Source organism: Pavona decussata, unplaced genomic scaffold, assembly GCF_977016875.1.
Source record: "Pavona decussata unplaced genomic scaffold, jaPavDecu1.1 SCAFFOLD_95, whole genome shotgun sequence".
Taxonomy (NCBI): Eukaryota; Metazoa; Cnidaria; class Anthozoa; order Scleractinia; family Agariciidae; genus Pavona; species Pavona decussata.
In genome coordinates, this window is record NW_028145512.1 from 3,165,298 (window position 1) to 3,185,000 (window position 19,703).

Consider the following 19,703-nt stretch of genomic DNA (forward strand, 5'->3'; position numbering starts at 1 on the left):
GTAATCCTTGTCGTTTAATAACAAAGGTCACACCATTTTAAACAACTCAGTGAGAAACGAAATTGTTTTATTTGAAATGGAAAACACACAGTACATGCCAGGGACCCGAGGAGGGGTACTGTTGGTTTAACACTGAAAACTGAGTAAGAATGAAGAATGACATATTCACATTTTATTGAAAACGGAAATTTATTGGATGTCACTAGCTAGTTAGCTCGTATATCATGTTTGCTTGTTGCGAAGCTACTGTTTCACGAACAAGTCAAGTAATTTACTTACACTTTTAATTTGGCATCTCTGAGAACCAGAAAGACAAATTTATCCGAGAATAAACGTGATGATCTGTTCTTTTCCGATCGCGCACACGACAAGCCAAAAATACAGTCTGCAAAGGAACTAAGTGCTGTGATATCTGCAGATCTTATTACAAGGCGTTTATCTGAACTGATCGGCAGAAAGGCAATGCGTCTGTATACTAAAAGTAATAACCCACGGCTGTCCCAGCGGGCTTTCAAATACGGTAAGCGATCTCTTACAAAACAGTTCGCTACTTTCAACAAAGTTAGGTGTAAAAAGTGAAGCCGATTTTCCAAGTTAGCCCAAAGCGAAAGACAGCAGAGTAAACAAACCTAGGCAGGGAAACAGACTTTTGAAATTAGCAAAGACGGTAAGCAGACAACTGTGCAGTGTGAACATTATTTTGTTTGTGCCAGTAATATACTCCTTGAATTTGCTATTTGTAAATATGACCAATGGTATTTAACCTGCAGGTTGTGAAAGATTACATCAATACTCGACACTGAAGCAGGCATCGTGAACATCCCTAAATTACCACAAAAGCGTGCATGCATGCTAGATTGATCTATAAAAGGCAAGGCCTTGTCAAACGCGAGGAAGTTGAGAGATCTTAACCATCCCAATTCCGAGGAATGAGCTTGTAACGCAGATAACTTCCTTCCTGATAAAACATTAAGGTTCCGCCAACTGGCGCCAGTCCGCACGATATCTGGTCACACTTCTGGTTGCAGCGCGCCAACTCTAACGCAAACAAGCTGCAAACAGCCAAAACGTATGCGCGTTGCAGAGCTGTGGTAAAGATAAGGCACTCATATGCAGTTAAGGTTAAAGATGCACAGTATGAAGCAAGAGATTGTTGGGACAGTTCTTTTCGCTGGTTTTTCAATCATGATGCAAATCAGCGTGGATGTGGCAGGTATGTTTCAAATAATTTAGCTAACTCTCGATGTATTTTCTTTCTCAATAACTACATCTCAGTGGAAAAAGTGAATCATGTTTAGACACCCTCCCTCTGGCGCTGGTTCACAGTATGAGGCGGATGCCCCTAATCTCTGTCCTTATTGCGCCAGGGAGGTGCGTACAATTCAACTGCCAGCAATTGATAAACACTGTTTTATTTTGAAATTGTCGTAAACGACAAATAATTGCTTAGCGAATAGAACTGCGGGTGTGTTTATTTACAATTGTGGCAATTATACAAAATATACGTAGTACTTTGAGTGATACAGGGCTATATAGAAGCACGATGGCAAACTTTGGCGTTGCTTCCCTAACCATTTCCTGGTGAACCCATGCTATTTATTTAAAGGGAAAAATGGAAAAGTCTTCATCTCTAAGGAAAGTTGCATCTTTGTAAAGAATTGGAAAGCTTTGGAAAATTGAGAAATTGACCGAATCGAAAATGAACCATCACTGACGAAAAAAGAGCAAAGAGTGATGTGAAACGTTACTTCTGGGGTTAAGTTCTTTGCAACTTGGGGCAAAAAGAGATTTATTAATTTACTTTGTTCGAAGTTTGTTGGCACATCATTATCATTACAACTGGGATGAAGGAATGATCTAGAATAAAATTTTAAGGGATGAATGTTAGCTAATCAGCAGGGGAACATATGACGAGGGGCGTGAAATTTTTTGAGCAAAACCTGACAAGTGAGCACACAGAATAGCAGGCTATCTCACCGCTCTGTGCCTGGTTAGAAGACTTTAGCTCAAACTTACAACTTAACAGCCATAAAAGTAGAAAAACGTCCACATTAACATTCATAACGACATTACAATGATCTCAATTTATTCAGGTCCTTTGGCCTTCAATTTCCGTAAAGGATACTTAAGAGCGGATAGTTTTCCATACCCTGTCAGCATTATCTATCCAATGCATTGAAGTCTGTCGTCGACTAAAACAATTATGGTTACATCAATATCATGAAGCAGTAATGTTCCTGAAAAGTCTGTGAGCTACTGTAGATTCAATACAAAACGTCTGCACGCCAATTTGCCTTAAAAATTCGTGCGTGCTGTGTCGCAAGACTTATTCTACTGGTTAAATTAGACTACTGACATTTAGACCGAATCGCCTTCTAATTCACTATCGGACATTATTTTCGACACGCGATTCGCCAGCCATTTGATGCATCTAAATGACTGGAAAGCTCTGTTTGTGCACGATTTTACGTCAATGTTTCTCGATTAGTGGATTGCAGGTCAGTTAAAGTACGGTTACAAACTTTTAAGGTCTTAAAACATTTTTGTTGTTGTCTTGAAATACGAGACAAATGAATCACTTTTCAATGCGGTTCAACAGTTCAGTTCAATCTGACATCAGCACTCACGCAATGCCGATTGAGGAACATATTTTTTTACTCGCTTGGAGTGGAGCAATATTACGAGCCATGAACTAACTAGGCCGATGGTATGCATACATCTTTCACCTCTAAGAATAGGGAATGCTCTAACGATTTCTAAGCAAATTCTGCTAACAAAGGAATTTGGAAACACAGGAAACAAAGCCCTGGTGCACTTCAGCGGGACACATCTAGACTGATAATAATAATAAGAGGACAGGAAAAGCAGCCGCATTCCGCAAGTGTCAAGTCAGCCTAGTAATGTTTGTAAGCGTCAAGATGTCGCATTAGGAGTGTTAAAAACATCTCTTCGCTTTATCTTGTGTTGTTTCACAATCTTAAACGCTTGGAGGCTTTTACGCGGGATTTTTGGTCGATAGGACCATAAACTTTTGAATGGCAAAAAAAAAAAAAAAAAAAAAACATTGAATGGCTACCAAGTCAGTAATCAAAGGCATCCACTGGTGAGCTCGTGGATGGAAACAGGTTTTACTTGGTACTTGAAAATGATGTACGGGGACGGCACAATCGAATACTTTAGGCGGATGGGAAAATGTTTTAAGTTGTACCCTGATTTGAAATATTTGATGAAAACATTGAAGAATTGCAAGGAAATATAATAAAATCTTAACATTGCATAGCCATTCCTTTCTGTCCACTTGCTGAATAAAAAAAACTAAGCAAGAAGCTTTCCTAATGAAAATTTATCACCCAGATAAGCGATTATTTACATGTAAAAAGCGAACGCTGGCACTGGTTTCCATCACTTTGCAGCACTAATACTTTGACAGATTAATAGACCATTCTTTATCGCTTGATACAAGAATAATAGTGTCAAAAATATGCCTAAAGATTGGGAAAAAGTGATGGTGATTTTCTCCACATAAAATGTTTAGATTCAATTTTTTGCAAAGTGAAAAAGTATTCTACCAGAGCGGTTTAGGTGGCCATGAACCCCTCTGGTAGACACTTTTTTAAACTTTGAAAAAAAATTGTATCTAAACGGGCTGAATAAAGTTCCATAATAAAAAATGGAGGTCACCGAGCTCGTTTTTGAACTATAACCACTCAAAGGCAAAATTAAGGCTGTTTTTTAACAGGCTTTACTATTGTATGGTAACCCATTATGTGAAACTTGTTCACCAATATTAAAGCTTTTGTTTGGTATCATTATTGTTGTATCCGGAGTGATAAAGAGTGTTAGTATCGATCCGTCAAAGTGTAAGTGTAAGTTTAATTAAAATTGGGGTTGATAGAAACAGTGACACTGTTTCTGTTTCATCAAATCACAAGTAGCCCAAGCTCTAGAGTAGAAAACACGCAAACTAAATGCAGCAAGTTTATTTTCTAGCTATGTAAAATTGAATAATAACCACAGCAAACACAACTGATATAACATGGAAAGTTTTGGCTGGAAAACGCAGGAGCATTGAAAAAGCGCTCCAGTATTCAAAGACGTTTCAGTTTTAACGAAACATGTTCTTTGTTTTAACATTGCACTTGATCCTGATATTTTCAAGTGATATTAAGTGTTCTTCTAAAGAACGTGATGCGACACAGTGTCGCCTTGGTTCATATACGGGTTGTCTTAGGCTACGTGCAGACGTGTCCTTTCGTTCACTAGTTGAAGGGGATTTGATCCGATCGCGAGGACATGTGTTTGCTCACGTAAGGTTGCCTTATGATAGTTACTACGTTTCTTTAATAAAGATACACAGAAAAGCTTTCCTAAATGAAAAATAAATTTATTCAGATAAGCGTTTATCTATATCTAAAAAGCTTCTAAGAAGCAATTATTTCGATTTTCCGTTTCAAGAAAGCTTGTTTCCTTTCTGAAAATTGAATTGAGTCTTGAAAATTTACGCGTGAATAACACGGCCGATATTTTGACTGAAATTGTTATGCGTAGGACAGAAGCTTTCCTTTCTAGATCCCACTAAGACCTATATCCGCAGATAATGGATTCTGATTAGACCTTCTTTGCAGAAAACAATTAGAACAATAGAGGACAAAACTATCCCTTGTAGGGGAGAAAAGGGTTTTATGATCTAGGTTTAATGAATAAATTAATAAAAAAATTAAGATTGGTGTCTACGATGAAGAATACAAACTGAAAGGAATTTATACCTCAACGCTGGCATCGCGCGTAATAATGATCTGATAGGTAAAAATCAGGAACCTCTTTAGAATACTTAGCACTTTACTTGGGCAGGAGCCCATGACTTGGGACGATACAAGGAACACACTGTACCCACACACACCGTTTCTCTCCAACAGTTCCTGTGTTTGCCACTGAATCAAATAAGACAGAGGGTTCATCAGTTGCAGCTAGTAGCTAGTACAGATACTCCTGCGTCAAGCTAAGGCATTAGAGATATTTAGAGTTGCATTGACATCAAACGGCAGAAATGACCACGTGACCATGTCAACCCTATATCTGCCGCTTGTTGTTTTCAGTTTCTCATTAAAATTGACTAGTTTTTCGTTAGCACCAAAGATCAGAATTTTTTGTACTATTCTCATCTGTGCACTATTTTTTTTTTTTTTTTTTTAACATAAACGTGAACCTCACGTTTGTCGTTTGCCGAACTATCATCAGTATTCTTGCAGATTGTTATGGGTCAATCCTTGTTGAAAAGAAGACTCTCTGTCAGTTTGTACACTGAAAACGTTAACATACTTCTAACTTTATCTAGTAATGTTGCAAAACGTCCGCCCTATTCTTGTTAGCCGCTTCGTCAAGCCCCATGTGCACAAGAAGATCAGTCAAGCTTTCCCGTCATTTAAAGCATACACAACTTTATCCATTGTCCATTAAAAGGGAAATTAAAACCAGTATGTCTTCATATCTGAGTACATAATTACTTACAACAAGCAGTAAGGTAAATAGTCCGTCCCAATAAAACAAAATGTGTTATTTTCATCTTTCAACAACAACCCTTTCAATGATTACCCTTCGATTCTAAAAGCATTCTTTTTCTTTTTTTAGGAAGCAACGTGTCTATGGTTTACACATCAAAAGCACCGTTGTCAAAAACGAATTATGCAACTTTTCAAGGTTGGCCAAATGTTTCTCAGTTTTGGTATTTACATAAGCTATTACTGTACTGTTTAAAAATATGACAACATAACCCACTCTTAACTACAGGCCGCACACACAACATATTCTGGACGGTAGACTTGCCCTATTTATTACAAATACAGGTATTCAAATTAATGCTCTCTTGAGAGGGACAAATGAAATATTTTTGTGTCGAAAAGTAAGGTACACATTTATCTGCTGGTTTCTGTATTACTTTTTAATTTAGTTTACTTGAAAACTAATGTACGCATGTCACAGAAATAATCACCCCGAAACCCAGGACTCACAGAAACAGATTGATCAGACAAACCTAAGGCCGACATCAAAGTCGGAGCTTCTGCGAGATGTCCTGTTTCTATTTCTAACAGCCTTTGGTGGATCATATGACTTCTTCAGTGGCCGGCTTAATTCAAACGCCTAGCCGCTGCAAACATTCAGCCAAATTTTCCGGAGTAAGTTATTCTCAATTGCTGTTTTAATCTGGGAATAATTTCTTTCTACTGGTTAGATTCTCCCAGATTTGCGGACTCTGTCAGGATAAGGCAAACGTTTATTGCGTGGCCAGCTCGTCACAGTGTTCGATTAAAGTGCAAAGCCAACGGATCTGCACCGTTAAGATTCCAGTGGCTAAAAGACGGCCAACCTTACATAGAAAGACGGTTACAGCCAAGGCTCAAGACAAACATCTGGTACCTGAAACTTAAAGACTTGGTGCCTTTAGACTCAGGGACATACACTTGTATAGTTTCCAACGCCTACGGCTCCATTAATCACACTTACACACTACGAGTCGTAGGTGAGTCGGCGAAAGTAATCTGTCGATTGGCATAGTATTCTTGAACTTCTATTTGTCATTGTTAATTCAAACCATAAGACCGGGTGGGGGGGGGGGGGAGGGGGGTTTACTGATCAAGTAGTTTGCGATACAGAACTGAAAGACGCTGAGGAATGGATGCCATTGCAAAATTATAATCACTTAGTCAGTAATAGGAACGAGTTTGGTAGGACTACATGAGCTACATGAAGATAGGTATAATCATGTGTAGCAAACATGGCTGAAAATGCTTTTACTGACGGCAGTCGTTTTTTATGTCTACGATAGTACAATAATACAACGGACTGAAAAAAACTAATATTATTATGGTCAACACATTGTGCGAAAACGTGCCACTTCATACAGTCTATGCTGCTAATCTGATCATCTTTTCATTCTAATCTTAATCTAAACTGTAGAGATTTCATACGAAGGGACTTCTTCTCTTTTCTTCTTAGAAAAATCTCGGACCAGGCCTATTCTAAAGTGCGGTTACCCTAAAAACACCAGCGTTCTGCTTGGACAAAACGTTTCGATGACATGCATCGTCCTGATTAGTGGAACGCTCCCAGATTTTAGATGGCTAAAGTGGGATGCAACACCAAACACGTACCCCAGTTCACTTGATTTGGAAAATGGATCATACACCCTTGTTAACCCTGTGCAATATGAAACCGTTCATATCGAAGGAAAGTACGGAGTTAAAGTAAAGATCCAAAATGTCACACCCAAAGATTTGGGGCTGTACACGTGTTACGTTAGTAACCATCTTGGCTCTGACTACAGAAGTGCGTTTTTGAGCGAGAGAACGAAACGGTGGAAAGGATCAGGCGGTAAGATCAGATTGAAATCAAACTTGTATGAGCGTAGTGCTTTCGGAACTTTTCAGCTGCTTAAGTTGCTCAGTTCTGTCTGGAGCGGACAGTATTGTTTTCCATGCAATTCATTATTCTGATTACAGTCATCAAACTATTAAAACTAAAACCTCATCGATGGTTATATCCTTTCAATGAAACTTGTTTTTTGCCGGCTATAGACCGATTTAAAAGATCAGTATTAGAAGGATATTAAAGTTCCGTTTCCTGTTTGTATAAGTAGTTTCATTCAAGGTAATCCTTAAACTTGATCTTGTTGTTAAGTAATCAAATCCTTTTCGGAAAAACAGCAATAACAGCAACTAAAAACCGTTAAAATAATAATAATAATAATAATAATAATAATAATAATAAACATTTCTATTTCTGTTTTTGAAGCCCTTTTTATCAAATATACTCCTTACAGCTTAGGAATAGATTTCTCCCACTCAACACCTTTTTAATCATTTTCATAATGTAATAAAAATTGCTGATATTGGAACTAAGTTTCCCAGTTTTTTCTCGCATTTAATGCCTTTTGACAATAAATATCGAATCCACGTAATCAAGCTAACAAAGTACAACAAACTTTCTTCGAATACCTGCCAGGCTCTTAGACATTAACAGGAAACATGAATCAGTATTTTTCCAACCAGTTCCTTCTTCAAGTCCCAGACCTGGTTGTTTGCAGACAACCCATTAAAGCAAGTTGAAGATTAATAGTCGATCTAGGCCTCTATGTCTCGTGTCTAAAAGCATGTTCGGTTGCTAATTCTATTTAAATTACATTTTGACTTGTTAGCCAAGGCTAAACTCTGTTGGACAAAAAATTTTAAATAACGTTATTGGCGCCGTCTTCGGTATCTCAGACGCATTGAGCGTCCTCCAAATATATAAGGCGATTGGCAACTGTATACGACGGACAAAAATGGAAGTTAGCGCTAATCCAGGACTTTGAAGGACTAGACCTTGGCCCATAGCGCGGCGGTATTAACTGTTTGGAAACTACTTTAACATTCTTCACCTGGAGACAACAATTTAAGCCGTTTTCTTTGTATTTAACCGACACATGCCATCATGCACTAGTGTCTTAATGGCATTTTTCTTCCCTTCGAAAACAAAAGTAATTAATCACCCAATGTTACTTAAGTTTTTGGAGACAAAACACCCAAGAAAATGCCAGTTTTTCTCTTCAATGCAATCCAACCTTTTTAGGCGAGTTACACTCTCCGAACAGATTTTTGCCGAAATGAACGTGTCTCCCAGTCACCCAGGTCGCGGAAAACAAGAGATGAAAATGGACTTCCACAAATAGAATGAGTACCGGATATACAAAATAAGTGCTTCATATGGTTACATATGCGTTCAGTGACAATATTGCTCATCCTATAACTTTTTTTTTTTATCATAAACAGATCCTACAGCAGATCTTGGAAAAAGATATCTTATCAATCAAGATAACAATGAAACGTTACCGACCAGAGGTCAGCAATTTATATTTGGTTGATATCTGTTTTAAGTCATGTTTTGGTTGATATCTGCTTTTAGCCATGTGATGTGGTTCTTGTTGTCATGATCACGAAATCTTTTGATTGTGACCACCGGTGATTCAAATGAAATCCTTACAATTTGACAGTGATTTAAATGAAATCCTTACAATCTGATTCAAATGAAATCCTTCTAATTTCATCATTAAGTTCTTGTGACGCTTTCTGGTTGAATGTCTGCAAACTTGTCGATGTTCAGTGCGCGTTAAAACTCATTTCTCCATTCGCTCAGTAGAAAGACGTTTTCGTGCTACCCTCAGCTAGCAGCTCCATGTGTTCATCTAACTTCCATATTGAAGCCATCAGGAGGAACCATGGCAGCCACTTTCGGCCTGTCCTCCCTAGGGAGGACTAGAGTTGAATGTTGTCTGATACTGCTAGTCGGCTAACCACACTTTTTCGCAGTGTTTCAACCAAATGAAATAAGAAGGTTTCTCTGCTGCTTGTTGTAGAGCAGCCCTTGACGTTTTCAGTTTTCTTGTGGCAAATCCGACTACGCACTAGGAATTAAAGTGATATTTCCTCGACGTTGTGAGATAGTAAGTTCACAACGTTTCACCGACATCATAGGCTGCATTAAAACTTGCAATAAAATCCTCACCTTATGATTCGAAGAACTGATACTTACAAAATACTTCTACTGCTACATACTGCTATCCTACATAGCTTTATCCGTTATTCGTTTTATCACCCACCACCATGGGGTAACGTCTGAACGCCCCTTTGTTGCACGGATCGTTTGGAAGTCTCGTTTATGGCCACCAGGAAGACACGAACACCAGAGTTTAATAGCGGAGCAGAGATTTTGGTAAACCCATCAGTGCGGGAAATTTTGGTTTGGTTATGACGTCACTTCCGTCCGACCGACCGCCCGACCAACCGCCCGTACGTACGCTACTCCATGTAAGCCAACATGAAATGAGACACTCACACCTTGTGCTGCAGATCCGGTTTTTTTCGGCGGTAAAATGCATGGCCAACTGCGCTGCCGGCTGCGATTGTTTGGCAGGAAATTGCATCGCCAACTGCGTTTGAGAAAAAAAAAAATTTTGAAGACGACGTGTACGACAAAACATAAACTCAATTTATGAATAAGTCTACAAATATGTAAAGCAAAGAAAGGGAGATAGAAAGAGATCGAGAAAACAGGCGACGAAGAAGCGAAGTTCCACGTCAAAGAGAGCGATTGAGAGCGGTAGCAAACAGGCGAAACATGAGTGACGAACAAAGAGAGAAAGAACAGGAAAGGGTGCCGAAAAAAAACCCGTGTTGCAGCACAGGGTTTGAGTGTCTCATTTCACATTGGCTTACATAGATGAGCGTATGTGCTGTAACCCGGGTTGTTTTTCGGCGGGAAAATGCATGGCCCACTGCGCTGCCGGCCGCGTTTGTTTGGCGGGAAGTTGCATCGCCAGCTGTGTTTGAGAAAAAAAACAAAACAAAAAAATAATTTTGAAGACGACAAGATACAAAGTCAATTTTTATATGTGACCAACAGCAGGAGAAAGAGCAAGGCAACTAGCGGCGAGAGAAACAAATCAACTGGCACATCATCAGAATCTGGAAGTGAAATCATTTTACTCCGATTCGGCGCGACGAAATGTTGGATTTTTCCTCTTGAAGTGAAACGTTTCGCTCACTTAACGTTGTAAAACGAACGGAAATTACAGCAATGGAATAAAAGGACTGGTTATTCTCAGAAGAGGCGAGTACATTCATGCAATTTTGTTGACAAAACTTTGCTAGTTTGCTGGTTTGCAAGATATTGTTTTCTTGCAGTTTTGACACGCCGTTTAACTTAAGCTTAAGCTAATACTGCTAACTTCAGAACAGTCTTTTGAGATCATTTTTTCGGTCCATGTTGATTATTTCCCTTGGAGTTTTATTTTCTGATCTCGTCCAATTTTGCCGTCAAACAGCGGGAGAAAGAGAAAGGCGGATCGCGGCTGGAGAAACAAATCGACTCTTTTAGCAGCTTTTAGAGGCGGCACTTCATAAACAGCGGCCGAATCTTGAAGAGAAATTATTTTACTCTAATCCGGCGCGATGAAATGATATTAAGATGCGATGGATTTTTCCTCTTGAAGTGGAACTTAACGTTATAAATAAACAAAAAAATCAGCAATCGAATAAAAGGACTGGTTATTCTCCAAAGAGGCGAGTATATTCATGTGATTTTGTTGACAAAACTTTCTGTTTTTGCAAGACATTTTTTTCTTGTAGTGTTGACACTGCAACTTGTTTAACCTCAGAGCAGCCTTTTGAGCTCATTTTTCGGTCCATGCTCGTTATTTCCCTTGGAGTTTTAGCGGAGCTCCCGCGCGCGCCTTGCGGCGCGCGCGAGCGGAGCCCCATAGCTAAGAGATTTAAACCCATCAGTGCGAAAAAGTTTGGTTTGGTTTTGACGTCACTTCCGTCCGACCGACCGTACAACGTACGTACGTACTCCATGTAAGCAATGTGAAATGAGACACTCACACCTTGTGCTGCAAATCAGGTTTTTTTCGGCGGGAAAATGCATCGCCAACTGCGCTGCCGGCCGCGTTTGTTTGGCAGGAAATTGCATCGCCAACTGCGTTTGAGAAAAAAATTATAATAATTTTGAAGACGACGTGTACGACAAAACACAAACTCAATTTATGAATATGTCTACAAACATGTAAAGCAAAGAAAGGGAGATAGAAAGAGATCGAGAAAACAGGCGACGAAGAAGCGAAGTTCCACGTCAAAGAGAGCGATTGAGAGCGGTAGCAAACAGGCGAGTGACGAACAAAGAGAGAAAGAACAGGAAAGGGTGCCAAAAAAACTTCGTGTTGCGGCACAGGGTTTGAGTGTCTCATTTCACATTGGCTTACATAAATGAGCGTATGTGCTGTAACCTGGGTTGTTTTTCGGCGGGAAAATGCATGGCCCACTGCGCTGCCGGCCGCGTTTGTTTGGCGGGAAGTTGCATCGCCAGCTGCGTTTGAGAAAAAAAACAAAACAAAAAAATAATTTTGACTTCAGAACAGTATTTTGAGCTCATTTTTTTGGTCCATGTTGATTATTTTCCTTGGAATTTTATTTTCTGATCTCGTCCAATTTTGCCGTCAAACAGCGGGAGAAAGAGCAAGGCGGATTGCGGCGGGAGAAACAAATCGATTCTTTTAGCAGCTTTTAGAGGCGGCACTTCATAAACAGCGGCCGAATCTTGAAGATAAATTATTTTACTCTAATCAGTGTCTAATCCGGCGCGATGAAATGAAATTAAGATTCGATGGATTTTTTTCCTCTTGAAGTGAAACTCAACCTTGTAAACGAAAGAAAAAAATATCATTTTGAGCCATTTAAATTCCGCTTTTATAACACAGGGGGCAAAATGTTGCTAAAACTATCTAGGAACTTCGTAAAACAGTCAGTAAAACACTCATCGAAGGCGCAAGCAAACCAATGAACAAATTATTTAATTTTTTCGTAGCGTACAAAACAAACAAAACCGACGAGAACAGTTCCCATTAAACACATGTAATTAAGAGAAAATACAAGTTTAATTCAGGAGCAAACTAACAACGATAAATCAAATGGTAGGCATCAATTAATTGTTCACCTAAGCTTCCTACCGCTTGGAAATCACACGAACATAGATCGATACAAAAATAGCAAACGATGGATCCAAAGAAGGAACTTGCGGAGTAACTGTTCTTCCTGCTCCTTCCTCCCATCAAAAGGACACTTTCATGCTCGGTTATCGTTCGTTGAAAGCACTTGGACGCCATGACTGATTTCAGTTTCTCAACCAAACAAAATAAAATCAATCCGATCCAAGTCTTCAGCTTTTGACACAAATAATCTTTTGCTGTTTCTTGTGAGAGACACCAAAATTAACCTTTAGGAATTTCCCTCCTAACTGCAGCACTTGATTTCCATGTATTTTCGGCTTAAAGAGTCGAACTTCGAAAGAACCTCAAAGAACTTGTTTTTTTGGACACAAAATACAGAAACCAACAAAATGAAAAACTGTCGTGCTCAGCCAATCAGAAGCGAGTATTTTCGCCGCTCGACCAATCAGGAGTAAGTAGTTTTGCCCTCGGTGAAAGGAAAATTACGAAAAACTGTCCTCTGTTACAACAAATTAGCATTCAGTAATTTTGCCCTCTGTTTTACATTGTTATTGTTGATGAGCAGTAAGCTGCATATGCATTAAAAATGTACTATATAACTGCAGAATTGATGAGGAACTCATAAGGTTATTACGTTCATACAATAAGCAGTTCACAAACCGGTTTGCCTCGATCATCTTAAAAACTAAAAAGAATAGTAAAAACAGAAAATATCATTTTAAATCCATTTAAATTCCGCTTTTATAACACAGAGGGCAAAATGTTCCTAAAACTATCAAGGAACTTCGTAAAACAGTCAGTAAAACACTCACCGAAAGCGCAAGCAAACCAACAAATTATTTATTTTTTTCGTAGCGTACAAAACAAAAAAAACCGAATTCAGGAGCAAACTGACAACGATAAATCAATTAATTAATTACCTGCGCTGTGAAGCTTCCTACCGCTTGGAAATCACACGAACATAGATCGATAAAAATAACGATAGATCCAAAGAAGGAACTTGCGGAGTAATTTCTTCCTGCTCCTTCCTCCCATCAAAAGGACACTTTCATGCTCGGTTATCGTTCGTTGAAAGCACTTGGACGCCATGACTAATTTCAGTTTCTCAACCAACAAAATAAAATCAATCCGATCCAAGTCTTCATCTTTTGACACAAATAATCTTTTGCTGTTTCTTGTGAGAGACACGAAGATTAACCTTTAGGAATTTCCTTCCTAGCTGCAGCACTTGATTTTCATGTATTTTTGGTACAAACAACCCGGCTTAAAGAGTCGAACTTCGAAAGAACCTCAAAGAACTTGTTTTTTTGGAAACAAAATGCAGAAACCAACAAACTGTAAAACGGTCGTGCTCAGCCAATCAGGAGCGAGTATTTTCGCCGCTCGACCAATCAGGAGTAAGTAATTTTTCCCTCGGTGAAAGGATAATTACGAAAAACTGCCCTCTGTTACAACAAATCAGCATTCAATAAATTTGCCCTCTGTTTTACATTGTTATTGTTGATAAGCAGTTAGCTGCATATGCATTAAAAATGTACTATATAACTGCAGAATTGATGGGGAACTCATAAGGTTATTACGTTCATACAATAAGCAGACTTCTATAAATGTTTATTAAAAAAAGGAATTGTAGAGCTCTGCTTTTAGGCTTGCCTAAATATATATGTTATTATATACCAGTGCTTTTGCTTAGCAAAAATTTGAGTGGGCCTCAGACCCTCCATTACCCTTCCCCTACTACTACCAGCCTGGCTTGCCGTCCGTGACTCACGAAAGTCCGTACTTAACTTGGTTCCCTAACATACTCGACCCGGTTTGGTTGCGAGGAAAAAATGAATTAAGGAGCAGCTGACACGAACATCAATTGGTTTCAGTTCACGCCCTTATGTGGTTTTATTTTTCAGAGACCAAGCTGTCGCCGTCGCCTAAGCCAGAGTTTTCGCGATCACGAGAACCCCAAATTCCCCTAAGTGTGTTCATAGGCGTCCTAAGTACCTGGGCTGTTATTACGACACTGGCTCTTCTTTGGTGTCATTTGTACCAGAGGAAATTCGCATCTTCGAAGCTTGGAGTAGAGACATAGCACAGAACAGCTGTACATACTACTGGGTGTGAGCTGAGTGAGATCAAAAACGACTCAAAGAACAAGATGGATGTTGTTTACAGAGCAGTTATTTATATAAGTACTACAACTCATACTTAACCTCGAATTTCACTACAAAAAGTTGATAATGCACGCGGGAAATTGAGAAAGTAAGAGTGGATTTAGCGCACCAATGAAAATATGTTCTCACTTCATCATTGTTAAATGAATTTCCCAAGTGCATGCGGAACTCAAATATCCATTTCTAAGAGTATTGGTCACTGATTTATACCATTATATAATTACTTGGAAATTAACGGCCAAAATGTTATTATTCCCTCTGTTCTAACTCGGCACAACAATAAAATATCAACTCGAATTTGAAAATATCAGCGTGTCTTGCCGCTCTCTGCTAGTTTGCGTTTTGACGTCAACGTATATTTAAAACATGCAAAAGATTCCTAATTTAATGTTCTGTGACTCTAATATGCTTGAAAGGAACACACACACACAACACACACACCAAATGGTCAGGTTATTACAGCTTCATAATGGGACAATACTAACCAAACGTTTAGTCCACAGTTGAGCCTCCATAACAAGGACACCGAAGGGACGAAACCAAGTGTCCGTATTATAGAAGTCAGGCTTCACTGACAGCATCAAGCGAGAGCAAAACGGACTCATTGTTCTATGTTTTTAAGGTGCATCTAATTTTACTCAATATCCATTAATGAAACACGTGTTTATAGTTGATCACAAATTGCCTCATCCATACGAATCATTATTATTAATAACACTGCATTAGACATCAGCCTTATAGTAATGTAAATAAAATTCTGAGCTTTTGAAATCACTTTATGAACTTTCTGAAAAATTTGGTCAGTTTAGATTCACCCTGCGTAGTAAAAAAGTTAGAGAAATGACTGCAGTTCTGCTTAAGCCGGTCCACCATATGAGTTCATTTTTGCCGGCTGAATTTCTTCCCTTGGGCCAAGATTTAGTGTCTGTTTGCCGTACGAGTGGAGGGTCAGTATTACAGAGGTATGTAATAGGTAATTAGGGGTATTTTTCCGGCACCAAGGGTACAGTCCGCAACTGAGACACGTATCCGTAAGGAGAGGTTCGACTGTAAATCTTTTCTTACGTCATTTTTTTCGTAACGATACACCATCATCATTTTCGGGTGAAAAACAATTTCACCTCTGAAAATGGCTAGTGGTAGATTTCTTTTAATTTCAATTTGTAATTGACGCCTTTGTTAAAGTGCTACTTTACTAAATAATTCTAATTGTCAACGCATTCATTTCAATAAATAAAATCAGTAAATGATTTCATTCATTCCCATAGATTAATGAACAGTCTAGACTTCGCTATCGCATTTATTGCTGTCTGATCTATGACCAGCAACCTTCGTTGTCTTACTCTATATGCAACATGAGTCTAGTCCATCATATTAATAATACAGTCAACTCTCTCGTAAGCGACCACCTTTTGGGCACGACAAAGTGGTCGCTCACCGTGAGGTGGTCGCTTACGGGAAAGATCAACAAAATAAGCTTAATACTGGATTGATTAATTAATTACATAAAATATTACCTTAGGCAAATGGAAACTAATTTATTTGGTTTTTTTTTTTTACATTTTTTCAAATAAGACAAATAGAAACTAATTTATTTTATTTTTTCACATCTATGCATTCTTCTGGTGAAACTTTGTATAACATTTTCGAACAGATCAGTGTAATAATTCCCGTTTACCTACAGACCGAATTATAGCCATCAACTCTGTCTGTAAACTGTTATTATCTGTCAGCAGTCCGGGATAGCGTCATTAAAAATTGAACTTTTGTCGCTTCTGAATAATAATTTACTAACGATCATACATGATTATGTTGGGTGGTCGCTTACCGGAAACAGTAAACAATGTGTTATTTCTGGCCTAATAAGTGGTCGCGGTCCCTTAAGAAATTTGAGTGGTGGTCGCTTACGAGAGAGCTCTTGAAACAGTATTTAACTGAGGAACAAAACGGTTGTTTTCGAGGTGGTCGCTTACGGAAGGTGGTCGCTTACGAGAAGTGGTCGCTATGAGAGAGTTGACTGTACGTGTAAAGCTGCATGTTTCCATCTCCCCAACATCAGGCCCCAGTTGTTCAAAGGCCGGATAACTTTATCCGTTGGATAAGGCACTATTCAGGGTCTAAAATATACTTCACGTAAAACGTTGGCCAAGGTTTTCGTACACTCCCAAACTTAACTGTGGTTAGAGTGTACATATTCGCTTGTACAAGAGGAAATACTGAAATCTTTGCACAGATTGAAACTGACGGATAGCGACTTATCCACTGGATAAAGTTATCCGGCCTTTGAACAACTGGGGCCAGGAGAATAAGTACCTTTCAATTGATAGAAGTACGATTTTAATACACGTCTTAATTACAAGTAGGATAGACTATTGTCAAGGATGTAGTCCTTCGGTCATCCACGTTCACATTGGTTTACAAGTTACGCTTCGATGTAAACAGGCCCTCAGTTATGAGTGGGGGGCATACCTTGTGAGCAGAGTTCCCTTCAATGTTTATTTCTCCAATCCAACATAATGATTTGATGTGTTATGGATTTAAAGTGACGAGTACATGTAAAGGGCACAAAGGAGAGGGGCACATCTGGTGTGACAATAATACTGTGCTCCTTAGCTGAGTTAATATGTACAATATGTAAGGCAGTTATCTGATAATGTGATTGTCATTATTAAAAAAAAAAAAAAAAAAAAAAAAACAGAGATAGCTGGTAGTATGTGCTGATAAGTACTGAGCCAAAACTCGTCCCAGATCAAGGATAAGTTAGCTCACAGGTTTTATGTACTTTCTCTTAAGGCCAAACCACTTTGGTTTGGGGGGGGGAAGGAACGTTCATGAAGTCAATATTTTTATGTTCTGTATCATCATGATTCACAGAATATAGAAATTGGCAATAATTTTGAGTGGCTATTTCCTTAATCTGAATTTTTGTTGTTCATTTGTGATTATTTCCTTGATACCTTCTTTACTATTTGGTTTTCATTCTCTGTATATCTGAAGGTACTAATGCATATAATGCCCATAACATTGTTTTTTTATTTTTATTATTATTTTTTTTATTTTATGTTTGTTTTAAAAGGCATTTATTGCACCCAGGGCCCCTCCCTTGATCCAACGGAGTCTTTCATACAAGGTGTAATTAAGGGAGGGTAGAGAATTTGTATTGTTTGCAAGGTTTTTTCACTTTTAATATTTAATTCATTTACAATCAAGTTGCTGTTTTCATTTGTCCTCATGTTTACATGTGATGTAATAAAACGGTTATTGAAGAACATATTATATAAAAAAATATGTTAGTACTCATGTGTGGCTAATATCCAACAGTTGCAAGCTGAACTTGGGCAAGAGCTTTATCCTTGTCCCCAGTGTCCACAGTGGCATTCTGGCAAAATTTCAGTTTTATTAGCAATCAATACACAAAATAATAAAACAAAAGCCGTATCCAGCAAGGCCGGAAAAATCTACATTTCCCGACAATCCTTCTTTTATACTTCGCATTCTATCCCTTTAAATGCTCCATCAGCCAACACCAATCGAGCAACATTCCTGCAGATTGTTTATTCAATTGTCACAAGAATTGGATTCTTGTGGTTACGAACTTTGAATATTTCATCATAAAGCAAGAGATACGATTTAATAGCTATCAATGGACCCTAAAAGGCCGACAGGATTCCTTTTGCAATTGTATTGAAGCGGTAAATCACGGCAGTAGTGATAGCAGTTTCGTTTGTGCCAGCTTTCGATCGATCGATAGGATCGCCCGTCGTGTAAAACGTTAAACGTAAACGTAAAGCGTTAAACATTAGATCAGTCAGTCGATATAAGAAAACGGTGACTAGAGAAAAGCAATCGAATAAATTGCCGAGTATATCGATTTTCTGCCTTTTTGAAGTTAAAATTTGTCATTCCTTGAGATCCGCACAGCAGGAAGGTTTGTTGCAACTGGGCTCGAGATGACAACTCGCCCCAGCATATTTTGCGAACCGTGTCCAACCACCAATGACTGCTGAGCGTGAAACGCCATGACCTTTATTTTGCTAATTTATGAAATTTACTGAATTGTGACGGAAATGCGTCATACAGCGATAATTTGAGTCATTAGACTTTGGTTGCTAGTTTTCGTTAAAAATATATGTTAGATTGGATTCGCTTGGAATATAAAAGAAAGGACTTTCAAGAAAAGAGAGGCTCTGATCGCAAATCCACAGGCACTGTTTGGGGACGGTAAGAGTCTCCCGAAAACCGGTGTTAGATCTTATACTTCATACAAGAACGAAAGCCTTGTTACATCCATTTAAACATAGCACATAGCACATGAAATAAAAACGATGCTACAGGGACGTTTCTCTTTTGGGAATAACGAAAATAATAATACCTGTTGGAAATAGCGAATCCATGACACGAAAGCCCACGGAAAGAACCACAGGAATGTACTGACGTCACTGACGCCCAAAGTCCCAGCAAATCTTGTGGTTGATGATAAATCAACCACAGAATAAATTACTGAATATAATTTACAAAAGAATGGTTCAATTAAAAATAAAGGAAACCTGGTGAGCTTACACGTGGTTGAAGCACGCTCGACACTGATAGTCATCCTTCCGCTAATTCAAGGTTACGTGGAGGTCACAGCAAAATTACGAAAACATGAGTTCCTTTCATGGATAAGAAATCTTCTTTGAGTACACTCTTCAGGTACTGGTGAACCCTGCTTTAGTAGCAAGCAGAAGCACGAAGAGGACATATATAATAGCAAATTTACACACTTCTCGAGGAAACCTCTTTGTATTCTGTATAAAACACTAGAAAACCAGTATCAAAGGATATGAACAAACAAGTAAATAGGCCACTTCCGAGTTGCTTTAAGCCTCTCTTTCAAAATGTTTTGTCTAACACTGAATAAAAAGTAATTTTCATATGAAAGGCTATGCACCTGGCTTCCGTTATTAAAGTAAATTGGAAATAGCCTATCACGGTCTGCGCAGTCAAAACATACCAGGAAACTT

At 38.6% G+C, this 19,703-nt stretch overlaps 2 protein-coding genes and 1 pseudogene across 2 annotated transcripts in view; all 3 read left to right on the forward strand.

The window, feature by feature from the left end:
• The window catches only part of LOC146473152 (uncharacterized), a 489,085-nt pseudogene that overhangs the window by 318,890 nt on the left and 150,492 nt on the right, over positions 1–19,703 (forward strand).
• On the forward strand, positions 382–17,952 carry LOC146473174 (fibroblast growth factor receptor-like 1). Its single transcript, XM_085118846.1, has 7 exons — positions 382–667; positions 771–1,213; positions 5,629–5,697; positions 6,230–6,517; positions 6,994–7,368; positions 8,805–8,873; positions 14,440–17,952. Exons 2-7 carry the CDS (start codon positions 1,111–1,113, stop codon positions 14,616–14,618), a joined length of 1,083 nt encoding a protein of 360 aa, XP_084974972.1. The 5' UTR covers positions 382–667; positions 771–1,110; the 3' UTR covers positions 14,619–17,952.
• Positions 19,686–19,703, forward strand: part of LOC146473175 (fibroblast growth factor receptor 2-like) — a 50,298-nt gene continuing 50,280 nt past the window's right edge. The window contains exon 1 of the mRNA XM_085118835.1: positions 19,686–19,703. This exon is cut by the window's right edge and continues 191 nt beyond it. The gene's annotated coding sequence lies outside the window, so the exon portion shown is untranslated.

What these genes read in the sequence shown, in the direction of transcription:
- LOC146473174 (XM_085118846.1), top strand. Translation starts at nt 1,111, where the DNA reads ATGCAGTTAAGGTTAAAGATGCACAGTATGAAGCAAGAGATTGTTGGG. An exon ending in GAATTATGCAACTTTTCAAG is followed by an intron (nt 5,698 to 6,229) that starts GTTGGCCAAATG and finishes TCTACTGGTTAG; the next exon opens with ATTCTCCCAGATTTGCGGAC. An exon ending in TTACACACTACGAGTCGTAG is followed by an intron (nt 6,518 to 6,993) that starts GTGAGTCGGCGA and finishes TTTTCTTCTTAG; the next exon opens with AAAAATCTCGGACCAGGCCT.